This window comes from Apteryx rowi, unplaced genomic scaffold, assembly GCF_003343035.1.
Source record: "Apteryx rowi isolate R43461 unplaced genomic scaffold, aptRow1 scaffold_165, whole genome shotgun sequence".
Taxonomy (NCBI): Eukaryota; Metazoa; Chordata; class Aves; order Apterygiformes; family Apterygidae; genus Apteryx; species Apteryx rowi.
The window spans coordinates 142,147-159,104 of record NW_020447919.1 but is presented as its reverse complement, the minus strand read 5'-3'; the positions used below and the strand labels follow the sequence as shown (position 1 = coordinate 159,104).

General features: G+C 41.5%; 1 protein-coding gene across 1 annotated transcript in view; it reads right to left on the bottom strand.

Moving 5' to 3' along the window:
• LOC112963243 (neural-cadherin-like) overlaps nucleotides 1-16,958 on the bottom strand; it is a 57,264-nt gene that overhangs the window by 15,046 nt on the left and 25,260 nt on the right. Inside the window, 9 exon segments of the mRNA XM_026060135.1 lie at nucleotides 1,615-3,234; nucleotides 4,172-4,458; nucleotides 6,856-6,999; nucleotides 7,162-7,348; nucleotides 8,461-8,588; nucleotides 11,099-11,345; nucleotides 12,273-12,440; nucleotides 12,559-12,731; nucleotides 16,745-16,915. Coding sequence (XP_025915920.1) covers nucleotides 1,615-3,234; nucleotides 4,172-4,458; nucleotides 6,856-6,999; nucleotides 7,162-7,348; nucleotides 8,461-8,588; nucleotides 11,099-11,345; nucleotides 12,273-12,440; nucleotides 12,559-12,731; nucleotides 16,745-16,915 — 3,125 coding nt within the window.

Genomic DNA, 16,958 nt, shown 5'->3' with positions numbered 1-16,958 from the left:
GATTGGGGTTTGAAAGGATAACAAAACAAAACATTGTCAGGGTTGCAAAGGGGAAAAGACAATAGCAGTTTGGAGGCAACTACAGATAGAAAGGATGTCCAAAATACAATAAGTAGGCTCATTCTCAATAGATGGTGAGACTTCTGGGTGAGACAGAAAGCAGCACGCATTCTGCTGTTTTTAAATCCTCTCAGAAAAGCTCACAAATAAGTTTGTTTTGTTTTGTTTTAAAAAAGGCCATTTATGAAGGAAAGATTTGCAGGTGTTTGGATTCATACATCTACTGAGTAAAGAATGGAAGAGACACAAAGGAGAGGAAAAAATGTGGGATTTCATCTTGTAAAAGTGAACAGCACAAATCCTGCCATTTGAAGGGCTGTACTCAAAAGGGAGAGAAACCTGTAGCCCATCTTGCAATTATGACAACATTCATTTGATATTTTGCATGAGACTTTATAAAGAATGCTCTGATTGACTCCTGCAAGATATGAATGCAACAGGCAACACAGTAGTAGCCTTCTGATCCTGTCCTCACCTTTATATTAAAAAAAAAAAAAAAACCCACATTTTTCAAGACTTGAACAGTCCCTCCCAGGAATTAACAGTACAGATGAGTTTATCTTTTAAAGAGGCAACTAAAATGGAATTCAGGTATAATGAAAAGACCTGATAGTTCACTTTGCTAGTCTAGAAGCAGAGATTTTCAGTATTTGCCATAGCTTCTCAGCAAAAGGCAACCAGACTTGGTTTCAACTTTACAATAAGCTGAACTTGAAAATGAGTACCCAACTGACAGAACAACATTTTGATATAAATAAATGACCAGCAGCATCTATACAGAAATATTTTCTAGTGTCTCCATAATAGATACTCTATTTAGTGCTATGGAACCAGAGGATATACACCAGAGTGGAAGAAGAGGAAGGAATGACCTAAGCCCACATGGAGGCAAGCCTCCGAAAACTTTATCTGTGTCATTTAATTTGCTTTTGGCTCATTATGTAGGAACACTGGATCACAAGAGAATTGCAAGCTAATCTCCAAGGCAGGGAGAGGAAGGTGGCCTCTGTCCCACTGCCTGCAGCCAGGATTCATAAAAAATTTTCCCATAACAACAGTTGTTAGCTGAAGGTTTATATGAATGTCTCAGGCAATTCACATATGAGCTCAGGTTAAGAGTATTCACTAATACTGAACTGACTATTCAGTATTCAGTAAAACTGAATTCAGTCTGGAGGGGAAAAAGGTTCTCTGAGTATTAAGACTTATTGCTTCTCAGCAATATTATGAACTTCATTAATCTTTTTTTTTTCCTGAAATGTTAATGCTACTGGAAAACTGCACCTAAAAACAAGGACCATTACTCAAGTCTGACAGAAACGTGCATAGAATAGGAGCCAGCTATCCTCTTCCTTCAAGCCTGGTTCAGTTTCTTCCACAAACCAAATAGCCCAGTCCTGTGCCCCACACCACACTACTCTGTGTGAGCTCTGAGCACATTTTGGGGGAATTTCTAAGATGTTAGCTTATGTGGAACAAGACAGAGTCCTTTCCTGAATCTTACAGCTGCTCCTTTGGCCTTACTGTAATACTTTGAGCAGAGAGTGATTTATCATCATAGCTGTAAATAAGACATTCCATGTAGCCAGGAGAATGTGGGTGGTCATTTTGGTCCCCAATATTCACAGTTAATGTGCTGGCTGAGCTCATGGGTGGCATCCTGCTGTCTGTGATCAGGATCGGCAGGTAGAACACCTTGTGCACTTCCCTGTCAAAGGTACGCAGTGCGGTGAGCAAGGCGCTTCCGTTATGGAAATCCTGCAAGTTGAAGTTAGTCACGCTGTCGAAATCACTGAGCAAGTGAAAGGAGAAAGGTGCTCCATTAGCAGCAGTGTCTCAGTCCTTAGCGTACAGCAAAGTAGAGGTCTCGTTCATTTGGACGACCTGTGGAGAAGCTGTGTTTTCTCAGACCACTGGGTTATAATGAGCCTCAAATTCTGGTCCATTATCATTTATGTCCTGCAGAGTCACTAAAACAGTGGCACTACCAGTCAGAGAGGGCTGCCCCATATCAGTGGCAATAACAACAAGGTTGTATTTATATAACACTGTCTCATGATCCAGCAGTCCTGCAACTACCACCCAGCCATCACTAGCCACAGAGAACTGGCCACCTGGGTCAGATTTGCTTAGCAGATGGAAAGAAAACCTTCCATTCAGGCCAGAATCCAAGTCAACAGCAGAAACCTGAACAACTTTGGTGCCAACTGGGACATCTTCCCCCAGTGCAGCCACTTCATAGAACTGTGGGTAGAAAACAGGAGCACGGTCATTGGAGTCCTCCACATGGACCACACAGTGAGAGATGCTGAAGAAATCCATGTCCTCTGCTTTCACGGTCAAATTGAACAGTCTCTCGTGAGGCTTCTCAAAGTCAACCCGCTTTTGTAGCCGGATAAGCCCACAGTTGTTGACTTTATCTGTCTCTATGGAGAATTTGTGGTCATTGTCCCCATCAAGGATGCTGAATGTCACCATGGCATTTTCTCCCTCATCTTCATCCACAGCAGATACTACTGCAACCTCAGTGTTAATACTTGCATTCTCAGAGACAAATGCTGTGTACATCCTTTGCAGGAAGACTGGAGCATGGTCATTTACATCAGACACCAAAATAGTGGCCTTGCCTGTCCCAGTGAGACCTCCTCCATCTCTAGCTTCAGCCACTACTAGGTACTTGTCTTCCTTCTCCCTATCCAGGGACCCAAGCATGGTATAGATGGTGCCACTAACTGAGTTAACTGAGAACAAATTCAGATTAATTTCATTTTGGACATTCTGAATGATTCTGTATGTTAGGACAGCATTTGTACCAGCCTTTGGGTCATCGAGGTCCACTGCTGTCATGTCCATGACAGAGGTGTCTGCTGGAGAATCTTCAGGGACATGGCCCATAAAACAACCATCTGACACACAGAGGAAAAGGGGCGGGTTGTCATTCACATCCCTCACTTCTATGATCACATCTGCAAAGCCAGTCAGTCCCTCTCCACCCTCATCGGTTGCAAGAACACGAGAGCACCATGTTGATCGCTTTTCACCGTCTAGCCTTTTATTTGCAGTGATCTCACCTGTGTTCTCATTGATGCTGAACTCGCTATTGGTCCCCTGTCCATGCAGGGAGTAGTTAATGGTGTTTTGATCAGCCTCTTGGTCAGAGTCTGTTGCAGAAACCTAGGACAAACCACAGCCTGTAAGTCTTTATGTAAAAGAGAATGGGAAATCACTGTTCTTTTATTGAAGGCAGTTGGTATTATGCAGGCTAAATAAATAGCATGCATTTTAACAACAAACATGTATTGCTTTGAGCCATTCAGATCAAGTACTCTTTCAGTAAACATTATGCACAGCCTAGAGAAACAAAAAGATCATATTTAAACAGACTAATATGTTCTACTTCCCAGTATATTTTGCAAGGAAGAAATAACTGCAGTAACAACCAAGTGGAAATAATAATAGATCTGTTGAGCAAACTTTTTGGAGTTGGAATGAAAAAGCAAACAGGGATTGTTTCTCTCGTAGTGGACAGGAGGCTGTGTAAATCCCTTACCCTCCAAAACTGGGTAACCACACATCCGAGCTGACTATTAGCACGGGCCAGAACTAACTCCCAGTTCCTGATCTGCATCCAGGGATTGTTTGGGAGAGAGCTAGCTGGGCTAACCAAAACCATGCCAGGGACTGCTCTAACAACAAAACGGTGAAGATGACTGAGTTCCAGAGTCAAAGAACATTCCTGGGCAACTTTTATTTGCTAGTATAAATACAGTGAAAGAGTCTGCAAACTTAAATGCATGAAGYATGCTTGTGCCAAACATGATATGCATATGCAGTCTCTCAAAATCTGCTAGTGCAACACCTCACTTGCTTTGTAAAGATAAGCCAGTACATTTTTCAACATTTCTACTGGTCAAGAGAGCAAGTCTGTCACCCATATTCAACCACACTCTCTTTATTCTCTTCTTTACAGAAAACTGCTAGTTGAATCCTAGAGATCAGAAGAGCCAGGGCTCATCCACTCTGATGAGGCTGTCTCTGAATTCATGTGCTTAAATGAGGTTGAGCTGAACAAAAAGCCAAGTTCTGCCTTGCTTCAGGCAAACTGATTTACCTTTACAACAAATACAGGCAGATCCATGAGCTCCTCCAAGACACTGCCCTGGTATTCATTCTGAGTGAAGACTGGTGCTTCCTCATTCTTATTCACGACATTGATGATGATGAGAGTGTGGTTCTCCCATTTTCCATCAGAAGCTACAAGCCGAAGCTCATAATGTTGCTCTTTTTCGTAATCCAGACACTGAGCAATGAAGACAGTGCCAACCTCCAGTTCCACATCGAAAACTCCCTTCACATTTCCTGATGTGATCTGATACCTTAGTTTGGCTTGTACACGCCCTGAATGCTCAATACAGCTATACATAGTGGACATGTATCCAAAAGAAGCCTTATTTGCCCAGCCCAGAGTAGGCTGTTATACTGTGTGTGGGAGATAAAAAAAAAAAACCCACACCCATGAATACAATGATCCAGGTATGTAATTGCAAAGGATCTGTGTATGGGAGATTTGGGGTTGGGTCTGCATTTATATCCACAAATATAACTTGCAGCCACAGTCAAGCACTTCTTTATTGATAATGAAGGAATTGTGTACCTCTAATTTCACATGTATTCATTTGCTAATAATAATAAAAAGTAATGCACTATTAAAATATTAGAAACTATTTTGCTTAATGTTTCCTAAACTTCCCATTTCAAATGTCAATATCTTTTAACTTTTTTTTTTTCTTTTAAACCACTGGATGGTGCTAATATATAACAAAAGCCCTCTATTTTGAGAAAGAATTCATCTCACTGTAGAGCCTTCCATTTGTACAATCTGAACAACAGTTGTTTGGCTGCTGCAAAGTGTTTAGGAATAAAATAGAAAATTGCTTTGTACTTCATCTTACTTATTTGAAAAGAAAAAAAACCCCATGACACTGTGTATTCATCCTACATCACAGGACAGAAAAGTTATTTCCCAAATTAACYAGATAAAACTACTGTTTAATTAGTGGAAAGCATGGTCATTGTTTGAAGTTGTCATCTGTGGATGAGGAGACTGGAGAAACGTGGATGGCAAGAAAGCAAAAAGGCCGTGCTCCACATTGTTTAGTGCTTGGAAGAACTTGGCTCCCTCTACAGCCTGTCTCCCAGTGTCACTTGCTAGCTGCTTTTGCCAAATTCTCTCAAGTGCGGCAGTCAGTTTTAAATGACCTTTTTACTTCTCCATCATGGGCACTAAGAGGAACAGGCGTTAAAGCACTGCCACTGAAAGGAACAGTCAACTCCAATCTGCTCCCAGCCACACACTCCTCTGGTGCTCCTTTGGGCTGTGTCACCAAGGCATCAGCTTGCTTTCTTTTTTGCAATAGGTTTGTTTTCCCCCAGTTTGTTGAGCTGGATCAACTCATGAAAGGGGCAAAAAAGCACCAGCAGAAGCAAAGACAGGAATTGATCTGTGGTGCATGTCCATTGGACTGCCTCGGCCCCTCTTGTCTCACCATGCTATAAGGCCAGCTTCACAACATATGAACTGATGCAATGGTGTGACCCCATGTGACCGACCAATAACCCCTACAGTGGAAGAAGGCTCAGAGGAGATGGGCAAGGGCGATATGCCCATGATGCTCAGGGAATGATGTACGTGTGACTGACCACAGCTGTTGCACAGAAAACTGACTTCATCTTAACACAAAGGGGACCAGAGGGTGGCCTTTGTTCTAGATAAACAGCTACGTCTGTTGAGTGGATCAGTCGACTACATCACAGTTGAGGGGTGTAAATGTTTCTCCCTCATCAAAAAGTGTGAATGTCTCCCTGAACTAGCCAGATCAGCATGGGCAGAGTGGATATGTGGCTCAGCCCAACACAGAGTGTAAAAACTGAACAACTAACGAAAGAATTTCAAAGAGAGCAATGGTCTTGAGCCAGTTTCAACCTACCCATTCCTCCCTGTCGACTGGGGACGGTGAACATATTATAGAGACTGGTAAAGGGAATCACATTTTGTATTCAGTATTGTGACTGAACTGTATATTGAAATTGCGATATTTTCCTAAGTGCAACTTACACTTTTATTTCAATTTCAGTATATTGCTGTATCACTCTGCTAAATCAAAAATCCAGTGTAACATCAAAGACCTTCAAATAAGTAAATTTTTATATTAAATATTACACCCTCCATGTGTGGATTATCTAAAAGAACTTGGTTAGAGAGTATTGGACTCTGACACCCCAGAGAGGAGATCTGACTCTCCCCCTTTTCCTTCTTTATTCCTGCCTTCATGTCTGGCTATGTCATCCCACATTTTCCACTGCTTGTCAGATCATTCCACAGATTCAAATTGTTAACTAAACAAAAAGCACACAGGTTAGGATTTTTTGCAGTGGTGAAACTGGCTCACAGAGAGATCCAGCAAGCACTGGAGTCAGCACAAAGTAAGCATGTGGTCAGGAGTGAGTTGTTCTTGTGAAGTTAACAGAAAGGTTATGGCTCTAGGTGATTTCATTCTATCCTCAAAATATTGCCAGACTACGTTAACCCTTATACAGGAAACTTGAGCTTCTTAGTAAAAGAAAATGCTCTCATGCATCCAGAACTTCTCTCTTCTCTTTGGCAAATGCTTGAAATTCCCATTCATCTCCTGAATGAAAATTTGTTTGCCCAAGAAGGAAGCAGTCCTATGGAAAACGCATAGTCATACTAACAGGACTAAAAAAGACAGACATGCACAGGGCAGGTCCACTCACCCTCATCTTCATCATTTGCTGTTGCTGTCACAACAGGACTTCCAACATCCCTATCTTCATCTATGCTGATCTTGTACACTGACTGAGGGAATGCTGGAGCATTGTCATTCACATCACTGACAAAAATCCTTACATAGGCTGTGTCTAAAAATGAGATGCAAGAGGCATATGCAGACTAGAAGAAATGGCAAAGGTGGAACATCTTGCTTTATTCCAGATATCTCACACACATCTCAAGTCCAGAAAAGTTAAGGAACCCAACCTCTGATATCACTTATCAGATATATAATTCTTTACTAGTCTTACCTGTGTTGGGTTGCCCATGAACACCAGGTCTGGCAGATTCTGAAGAGTCCTGAGACTGAACTTCAATCAAGTAAGAGGCTCTCTTCTCTCTGTCAAAAGATGCATGGGTAGAAATAATTCCTGCTTCAGGCTCCATGGTGAAGAACTGGCAATCCTCACTTGCATCTTTCAATATTAAGTAGTGAATCTAAAGAGAAAATATTTAAGGGAGGTTGCATTTTCCACTTTCACTTGTACGTCCAAGTACTGTGCCTGCCCCCGCCCAACACACATTTCCCCAGTAGCTTCCCAAGAGTCTCTGCAAAGTAGCAATGCTTTGAGGAAAGTAAGTTCATTCAGACAGAATTTTTTGAAGTCTGTCCACTTTGAAGAAAAAAACCCAGAACTCTCAAACAGAAAAACAGCTGTACCTATCAGATCAAAGCCCATCAAGCCCAGTATCTCATCTCCAGTGGTGACAAGAGACAGTTAAAAAAAATCATGAATAACAGAAAGACAGAAAGTATGTAATGACACCTTCCCTAATACCACCTGCCTAGCTTCTAGCAACCCACCACACTCCTGATATCAAAAAGTTAGGGCTGAGAGTTTGGGTCCCATTCAAAAATTTTTTCAAAAACAGCCATAAACAAATGAAGACCTTAATGATGAAAGACGTCCTTACTTTTCACTTGAACAAAGGTTTGGCTTCTTCCTTTGAAAAAAACATTTCTACCCCCACCTCCACATCATGCAGAAAGCATGGCCATGCACAGTTCCACTACATAGGTTACTCTTCAGAAGTTGCAAAACAGCAATTACAAAACAACAAATCTCTACTAGCCAGAGTTCTCTACCAGAAGAGTTGACAGGATTTTTCAAAAAGGCCCAGGAAAACATGCAGAAATGAGCAGTTCCCTTCATAACACTACTTTTTCCTTGGGTCAGGTTACTATGACAAGAATGGTCAAACAATAAATAATGAGCTAAAGGGGCAAGAGTTTGGAGACATGTTCTGCAGCCTCCTCCAGTTATCATGTCATGGGAGCAACCTGGAGAATCAGGCAGCAGTGCTTTGTCACAGATGCTGGATCAGGACGAGTTCAGGATGACACAGGATCCCAAGACTGAACAGAACCTTCTCTGCTTACATCCCATATCATGCACTTCAGACCCAGGCATATGTTAGACAAATGCTCAACAACTGCTGTAGAAGTGTTTGTGGCTCACTATCCTATCATTTGCTGTCTGTGCACTCTCAGTGATCACAAAAGTAAAACTTGTCTGTTGGGAAGAAAAGAACTGGATATACGGTCAAACCGCTCCACGTAGGCCAGAATCCAAGTCTGTAGCTAAAACCTGAACCACAGGTGTGCCAACAGCAGCTCCTTCTGGCAGAGACACCTCATAGTTAGAAGACATGAAAAATGGAACGTTATCATTGATGTCTGCAAAAGGAGATGATTGGAACCACAGTGAGAAAACATACGAAAAATTTTAGAACTGCATTTAATTTACTGTATTTTTTCACTATCATAATTTTACCTGGAGAAAGAACTCATTGTTCTTAGTAAGAAGCAGTCCTGTTTTTGGTCTTCCCATTTTCGTGGAACATGGCAGAAGGCACTCTATAGACCGTGAGCAATTTCTGGGAGACAGCGGCCTAATTTCAGATAAGACAGTAGCCACTAGCTAACAATTTGACCAGCAGTCTTATTATAAGCCCATGAATGTCAGGACCAGCAGGCTTTTCATTCAGTCTGTAAAGAGCTGGTTACCTACTGAAGTCTACAGCAGAACCACTCACTGTAGCTAATTTCAGCATGTTATTATGGGCTGATTAACATACAATGGAAATTAAATTGCGAAGTCTAGAGTTGATGAAAAATGTGTGTAAGGCAATCTTTCTTGGTCTTTGCAGGAGCTCTCCAAGGCACTATAATCAGACGTTAGGCTGTAGGACCCAACAATTACTTAGGATACTGCTGCACATTAGCCTCCCCTGGTCTAACTATTGGCTGATGTCTGAAGGAATAATACTGATCTTTCCACCCTTCTCATCCTGTTCTAAGCAATGGGATCCTCCCTCCCACCAGATGGATCAAGCAATTGTGTTGCCACATGGTAAGACTGCTCATTTTGTTGCTCTGACAGAAAACTGACTTTCTGGGGAGAATGGGGCTGATTGACCTAACATACTCTGCAGCTGTGTAATCACCACATCCAACGCAAGAGAAGACACAAAAGACTGCACAGAGAGGGGCCTCAGAGAAAGAAAGGGCTGCGCCTGTAGTAGCAGTCTGCAGTCAGACCAGATTAAGTGCAATGTGAAGCCATGCTCTAGTCAATGTTGTCTTGCTTAATGCTTTTCTTCTTGCCTGACCCCTGCAGAGAACTAAATGGGAAAAAATACATTCATTACTTTGTAGGTCAGCTTCTGACACATTTCCTCCCTTAAACACTCTGTGTAGGAGCCGACGAGCACAAGGATACAAGGGACAGGCAGGAGAATTGTGACAGCACTGACTTGGGTCAGTTTAAACTGCTCTGAAATCACATTCTCCTGGTCAACTCACAACCAATCAATCTGGTGATGTTCTTCATCTGGAAGAAGACTAGATTGTGAAGTGCTACATATTCCCCTAAATCTTTTTGCATTTTTCACAACTTAACAGCCGCATTTTAAGAAAGTCATTTTCTTTTGTTGCTGCAGAATGCCAAAATAGAAGGGCTATAATCACAGTTCCTCAGAAGCATCTGTCTTTATAAGAGAAGCGGACAAAATGCTTAATATCTCATTCTGTGAACCCTTAAGCACACATTTAATTATACTACTGCCATGTGACTCCATTGATTTTGACACACAAATATTTGCAGTATCAATGTCTTCTCTCTTAGAAGTTTAACTTGCTTTTTCCCCCACTAATGCATGCATGCTCGCATGTACATACACATACTTTTTTCATATGGAATACTACGTTATTGAAATAGGACTTTTGCTTGTGAGTAAAATGAAGTTGCTACTAAAGTCTGGTACAAATAATTGCACTATGGAAAAATCTTTTGGGATGTGGTCATTTATGTATAATGAGGCTCAGACCCTCACTTTAAGCACTGCTGCTGTACACATCAGAAGAGTTTTTGCACTGGTGGATTGTGGAAGGCAGGATAATGCTGTGATAAAGTAAAGCAGAGGCGTCGGATTCTCATTCAGATCACTGTTTCAGGTCTCTCATTTCTATGGTGGTGACAGAGACAAATGTTTTTACTGAAGACTTCACTTATTCATATTTGGATCCTAAATGACCACATAACACAAGTTACTTGCTAATACTTCAAAAAGCAGGGATTAAATCAGACTTACAGTTTTTAGTAGTTTTACAGGAGTGGAGCCTTACAAACAGAGCCCACTGTAGGCATGGTTAGGTCATATCTTTGAAAAATTCTACCTATTGTAAGCACCTTTGTATTTTCATTTCTACAGTTTTAACCTCAATGTTAAATAGAAAGTTCCTAATGTAAGAAAAACCCAGACAGGTTGGTTTTGTGTTTGATATAATCTATCTGTATACTGTTTGTCTTTCTACAACACAGAAAATTCCCAGTAATACAAGTCTGCTTTCAACAACATGAAGACATTTACTAGATTTCTCCTCTTATCAAAAGAAAAACTTTGCAATTACATTTATAAAGGCAAGTGCTACAGTGTTGCATAAACATTCACACAGCACATTTTTGCATTAGCACATTTCCACATTTTATAGTTGCACTTAGAAATTGTGTCCAACAAACAAACGTTTTTATGACTGTATGCAACTTCCTTTTATAGGATTAAAACCGTCCACAGAATTTGTAGGTGGCGAGGAATCTCATGTATGCTACATCATTTCAGGGTTTCATAATAAAAATATCAAAAGTATTGTCCTGAATGAGCTGTTCTAACAACAATGGTACTTACCTGTTATATTGACACAGACAATAGTAAAGGAAGGTAAAGGAGTCATTGCTACATTTTGTGCCCAGACTCTCAGAGTGAAAGACTTAGTTGTCTCAAAGTCAAGTGGTTCAGAAACTAGAAAAGAAGCAGATCCATCAGCTCTGTTTGGCTTCAGATAGAAATGAACTGGCATGTTAGTCTCTGGAACTTGACCCTCCAGGTTATATGTAACCCTGGGATCACCAAGAAGGGAGGTGGCTTTGATAGTCTGAAGAAAAAAAAGAGCCACCGTATAYGTTCATGAAGTGCTGGGTTGCAAGTGTTAAATGTTCAATTTGATGGCAAGAACTGTGCAGGCATGACAAGGATAACGGACAAAAGAGAAACCATTTACTTTCATTCTGCAGAGCTGAGTTTAATTTTACAATATTTAGATTTGCTGTAGCTCTTTAATCAACAGTAAATTCATCTGCCTGTACACATGCGAAACAATAACGGCATCACTGGCTAAAGAAATTACTCCTCTCTCTGCCTTCCACAGCAAAGGTAATCCAAAAGGAGACTGTTTCTCCACTGAGTTGTACATTCAACCAGGCAAGATACAAACAAAACCAAATTGTTTGAACTTCTCGGATATCACATGCAGGAGGAGGAAGGCAGACATTAGCAATTTACAGAAGAGATCATCCTTAAAAAATAAGTCTGTACAGGTTAAAGAGAAAGGTTTGGGATAGAAGAGCTCCCAACACAAACTACTGCTAAAGTGGAGGAGACAAACTGCAACAGTAGTTAAGGGCACGTGAGAAAAGCTGTAGGAAAGATTTCAGGCAGACAGCATATTTCAGGCAGGATGAAGGAGCAGACAGCTAGCCCTTGGTGCAAACACTCAAGGATTTCTTGCACAGGCAGAGCATGGATCTCATTTTTGTTCAAAGATGCTGCCTGTGGGAGCACACCCTGCAGGCCATTAGTTTTAGGGATCTCTGGGAGAAATGCTGCCAGCTAAAATGCTAGTGCATCCTGCAACAGATATTCCTGACAAACCAGGAGTACACAGTTACGGAGGCTGGCAAGAAAACAGCACAAAGCAATACGTTTGCAGAATGGGCATGCATATATGCCCATTCAGAGCACAAGAGAGGAAGAAGGTGAAGTGAAAAGGAGAGGGAAGGAAGCAATCATACTTCTAACATACCACTATTTTGGTGTCACAAATGGTGTTTTCAGGGATCGTTACCCAATATCTGTTCTGCTCCCAGCGGGGTGGCTGACTGAGTGCATTAGTGATAGTTATGGTCAGCTCCACAGTGTTACTTCTGTTGCCTCCATCTGTTGCTACAATATAGTGACTAATGCATGTTGCCTACAAAATGAAGGGTAGTTTCAAATCATCTTGTACAAATCAAGAGATTGCAATTAACACTCTGCAATGGATTTGAGGGGTTGAAGGCTGCTCTATTCCAAGCATACTGTCATGTTACCTGGGAGATCTGATGGTTTACATACACCCAGCCTGTGCTGGGGCTGATCTGGAAGTATTCCAGTTCGTGCTCTAACACTGAATATGTGATGGCAGCATTCACACCTTGGTCATCATCATGAGCAGCAACACAAAGAAAACTTGTCCCCACCAGAGTGTCCTCACGGAGGAAATCTTTGAAAAGACAAACGTATTGTCAGCAGGCCTTGCTCTAATTTACCATGCTGCGTGTTATAGAAATACTCCTGCATATAACAATAGACAAAAGAGGGATCTTCACAGGTCCATGCCAAGCTTACAGCACAGGGCTGCTCTTCAGACATCTCTCATGTAGGGTTTCACTGATAATCTGGAAAAGACTAAATACCTGGGCTGGTCTGAGACAGTTCCTCACTGCACCAAACTACTGTTTCAGAGCAGTTGGTTTCACACCAAAAACAGATTTTACCACTGCTTTTCCAATCAGGATAACATGTAAAACCTCAGAGTCTCCTTCACATGAGATTAAATGTTTCTTTAATGAGGCAGGTTATAAAGTATAGTCACTAAGAGAGYATCCACATTTTTCTTTTAGCTTTCCCTTCCCTTCCCCTACATGTTGGGTTGTTAAGAAAGCTGTTAATGAAGCAGGTTTATTGTTTTCCTGGTAAAGTTTTTGCTATAAAGCCTTGCTGGGATGACTGTGCCTGTGGGGTAGAGCTCTAACTCGCACAGCAATGCCAGCAGCTCCCTCCCCATCACTGTTCCCATCCTCTCTCTTAGACACAGGAATGACTGCTACCTCAGAGAACATAATTTTACCAAAAGAGATTATGCTGATCAGGAGATTGCTCAGTAATTGCTTTTTTTTTTTTTTTTTCTTCCATGTAGACCATACATCACCACATCAGCCCCATGTCACAAAGTCCCTGCTAACCCTCTAGCAGGACAGTTCTGGTGACTCTTACTCCCACAGCTCTGGGTGCTGCTGTCCTTCCCCGGCTCCCCGCTGCCAGTGCTTGCTCCTCTCCCCAGCAGTGTTGGTAAACCCCACACCCACCCACATTCCAGATGCTTCAGATCACAGTCCCGGCTACTGGGTTAAACTACTGATAACAGCAGACTGGCATCAAACGGAATTATTTATGAACTGAATTAATCCTGAACTGGAGTGGCAGAAACAGCAGCACCAGTGGGAGGCAGTAGGTAATCACAAAGCATAAGGATTCAGGTTGTAGTAAAGATCCCCCTAACAGACCAGCCACAGCCAAAGAGTGTTTGGGAGAAGCTGCCTTGGGCAAAGGTATAATGATAATTTTCTATATGCCCCTTTCCTCGGGTCTCCCTGTTCCCAGCAATCTGCAGCTTAGGGACCTCCTGAGATATAGATAGTGCCTTTGTGTCAGTAGTCCTAAACGGATCTAACCTTTTTTGAACCCACTTTTATAATTAGCATCTAAAAATCTGTTGGCAACAAGTTGCACAGCTGAAGAACCTATTGCATAGAAGAGTTATTCATTTTGTCTGCCTAAAGCTCGATTCTTGGCAGGGACATCTACAAAATTATGAGAAACAGTGAACAGTCATTTCCTAGTCCCCTCCTCAGTGCTAGGCACAGTTCTATATACAGCCATCACATCCCTGTCACCTGTCTCTTTTCCACACTGAAGTCTTCAACTTGTTCTGAGTTTGCTCCTGTTCTTCCAGCCATCCTCAGCCATACAGTCCCACTTCCTTCTCCATGCAGGCACTGGTGCTTGCCTGATCCTGTTTTGAGGTGGTTCCATGTATTAAGAGAAAACTTCTCTGTCAGCTTAGTGTATTGAAATGGTCCTGGCAGTGGAAAGGCTGTAGCTGTTAGACACTTAGACAACTCAGCCTATTTAACCATGTCTTGTTCAAAAACCACTTTGTACCTTTGATTTCCCTTCTATGCCTCTATTTTACTATATAATTTTGAGATAGAACAGAGTTGCACACAGCATTTATACAGTGATATGGTCATGTTTTTTGTTTTGCTTTTCCTCCTTCTTAATATCTCCAGTCTCTGGCATAGGGGCAGTAAAATCAAACGACCACAACTGCTTGCTCAATGAACAGGAACTGGAGTTTAACTAGCTTCCCTCCACCCCCCAGGACATTTAGCTGGCCTACAACTCATGTCCCTGATATGCCAATACAGCCGAAGCTGCTCTCAGAAGAGATTTACTGGCACTGAAATAGAAAAATGAAAATGGAATTTACTGGTAGGAAAAAACATAAAATATCCTTTGTCCTGTGTTTATATTTATGCTTTTATAGTCAAATCTTGTTAAATCACATTGTAAGAAAACATTCACAATTACTTGGGCCATACTGTCCCATCTGATGTACTTCTGCTTGCTGCTGGTGTAACACTAACAATTACTACTATACCATCCCTGCTGGCATAACACTAACTATTACTATACCATCCCTACTGCATACCATTTAGCATTTGTTTAATGATTGCCTTCCATGCAGATGATAGGATGCATGGCTTAAAACAGGGATTTGACCAACATCCTAGTGCAGAGGAATAAAGAACTAAGAGTTTCCAGGAAGAACAGGAACTGAGGACTGACGGCATTTGATCTTGTTAGAGAGGAAACTATTTTTAATTCTGTGACGTGCAAACATTGATTACTTATGTATAGATGCTTGAAAAGTACTATCCATAAAGTGACCTCATTATCTGTAGTTCCCCCATCCCAAAGGGCTGCCTTTGTTACAGGACCTTTGCTGGTTCCCCATGTTTGCAGAAAAAAGAAAAAAACCTGTCCTTTCTTCAGAAGTGCCAGAGTTGTCATAATTACAAAATGCAACCTCACAGCTTCACTGCTTTTGGGGGGGGAAAAAAAAAAAAAAGGAAGAAAAAATCACTTGTAGTTCCATCTGAAGGACATGTTTGAAGGTACAGTAGAAAGGTTTATCTCTGCACATACACTACCTTTACCTCAAGGGCTTCTGTGGTCTGTCCCAAAATATTTCTCTCTCTCTCCAGTGAGATCATTCACACTGCTGCTCAGTGCTGCTTTGGTCAGACTTAGAGAATCCACTGGCAGGAACGCAGAAATTGCTATTCTCAATCAGCACATCTTAACTAATATGGCACTTGAGTTAGTATAAGATACTCTAAAAGGTTCAGAACAATTTTCTTTCTATCCTTGTGTATAACTAAAAAAATATATATATATATTTAGATTCTTTCCAAAGAGATCACTTTTCCTCCTTATTAAAATGCTGTCATTCACTCACAGCCATACAAGCATCCAACCTCTTTTTCAATCCTTCTAAACTGTTGGCCTATGTGATGCTAAAAATGACTTACAAACTATTTTTGTTTTAACAGTGCATTGGTCAACTGCTTTGCCCTACGAAACATTTCCACAGAACTAGCAAAACATCTCCAAAATGGATTTATCACACGCATCATCAACTGCTTATTGCCATCCTTGGGGAGGCAATCATGTAAGGAAGAGTCTGTCCTAGGCCAGCAACTAGGGAACATGCTTGTCATTTATGGATGACATCAATGCAGAGAGTTCAAAGGCACTGAAGTGCAGGATTCAACTGAGAAACAGCAAGTAAGATTAAATCAAAGACTGATGAAAAGCACACCAAGGGGGGATGAAAAGGGAATGGTACCAGGACAAACAGGGGTAGCTAGCTCAGCAGCACAGCTATAGGAGGGACCGGGGCTCACAGCCAAATCACAGGCTACAAACTAAAGATTTCAAGCTGTTTGACAGAAGATAAAGACCACTCTGGCCTATATGAACAGAGGTACTGTATTAAAGAGACACAGATGACAATTGTTCTTCTAGTTGGGGTTGATGACTTCTCAGCTATAACGTCATGTTTTGTTTCGAGACATTGAATAAAAAATTCAATTTGCAGAAAAATTGGACAGGGAAAAGCCACAGAGGAAAGGCATCAGATCTGCCTAATCTGGAGGACTGAAGACTGTCAGTGTTTTTAAGAGTATTGCAATGGTTAAAACTCTGTTATAAAGAGGACAGAGATCAGTTCTTCATATTTCCACTGAGAATGGGGTAAGTAGTAACTGGGATAGTCAGCAGCAAATAAAAGTAAAGTTTGGTCACCTAAAAAACAATCATTGTTATATGGAACTACTAAACAGGTTCATGCTACAGTACTGGGATAGGTAGTTAAAAAAAAAACCTCACACTGGTAGCGCCTGCTTTCAAACTTGGGATTGTTGTCATTGACATCAGCAATAAAGATGGTGATCTGACACACACCGATCAGCGGTTCCTGTGCTTGGTCTGTTGCAGTAACAGAGAGCGTATATTCTCTCTGCTTCTCTTGGTCAAAACTCTGCATGGTTGTGATGACTCCTGGGAACACAGACACCTCCTGTTCTGCATGTCACTTAGCCTC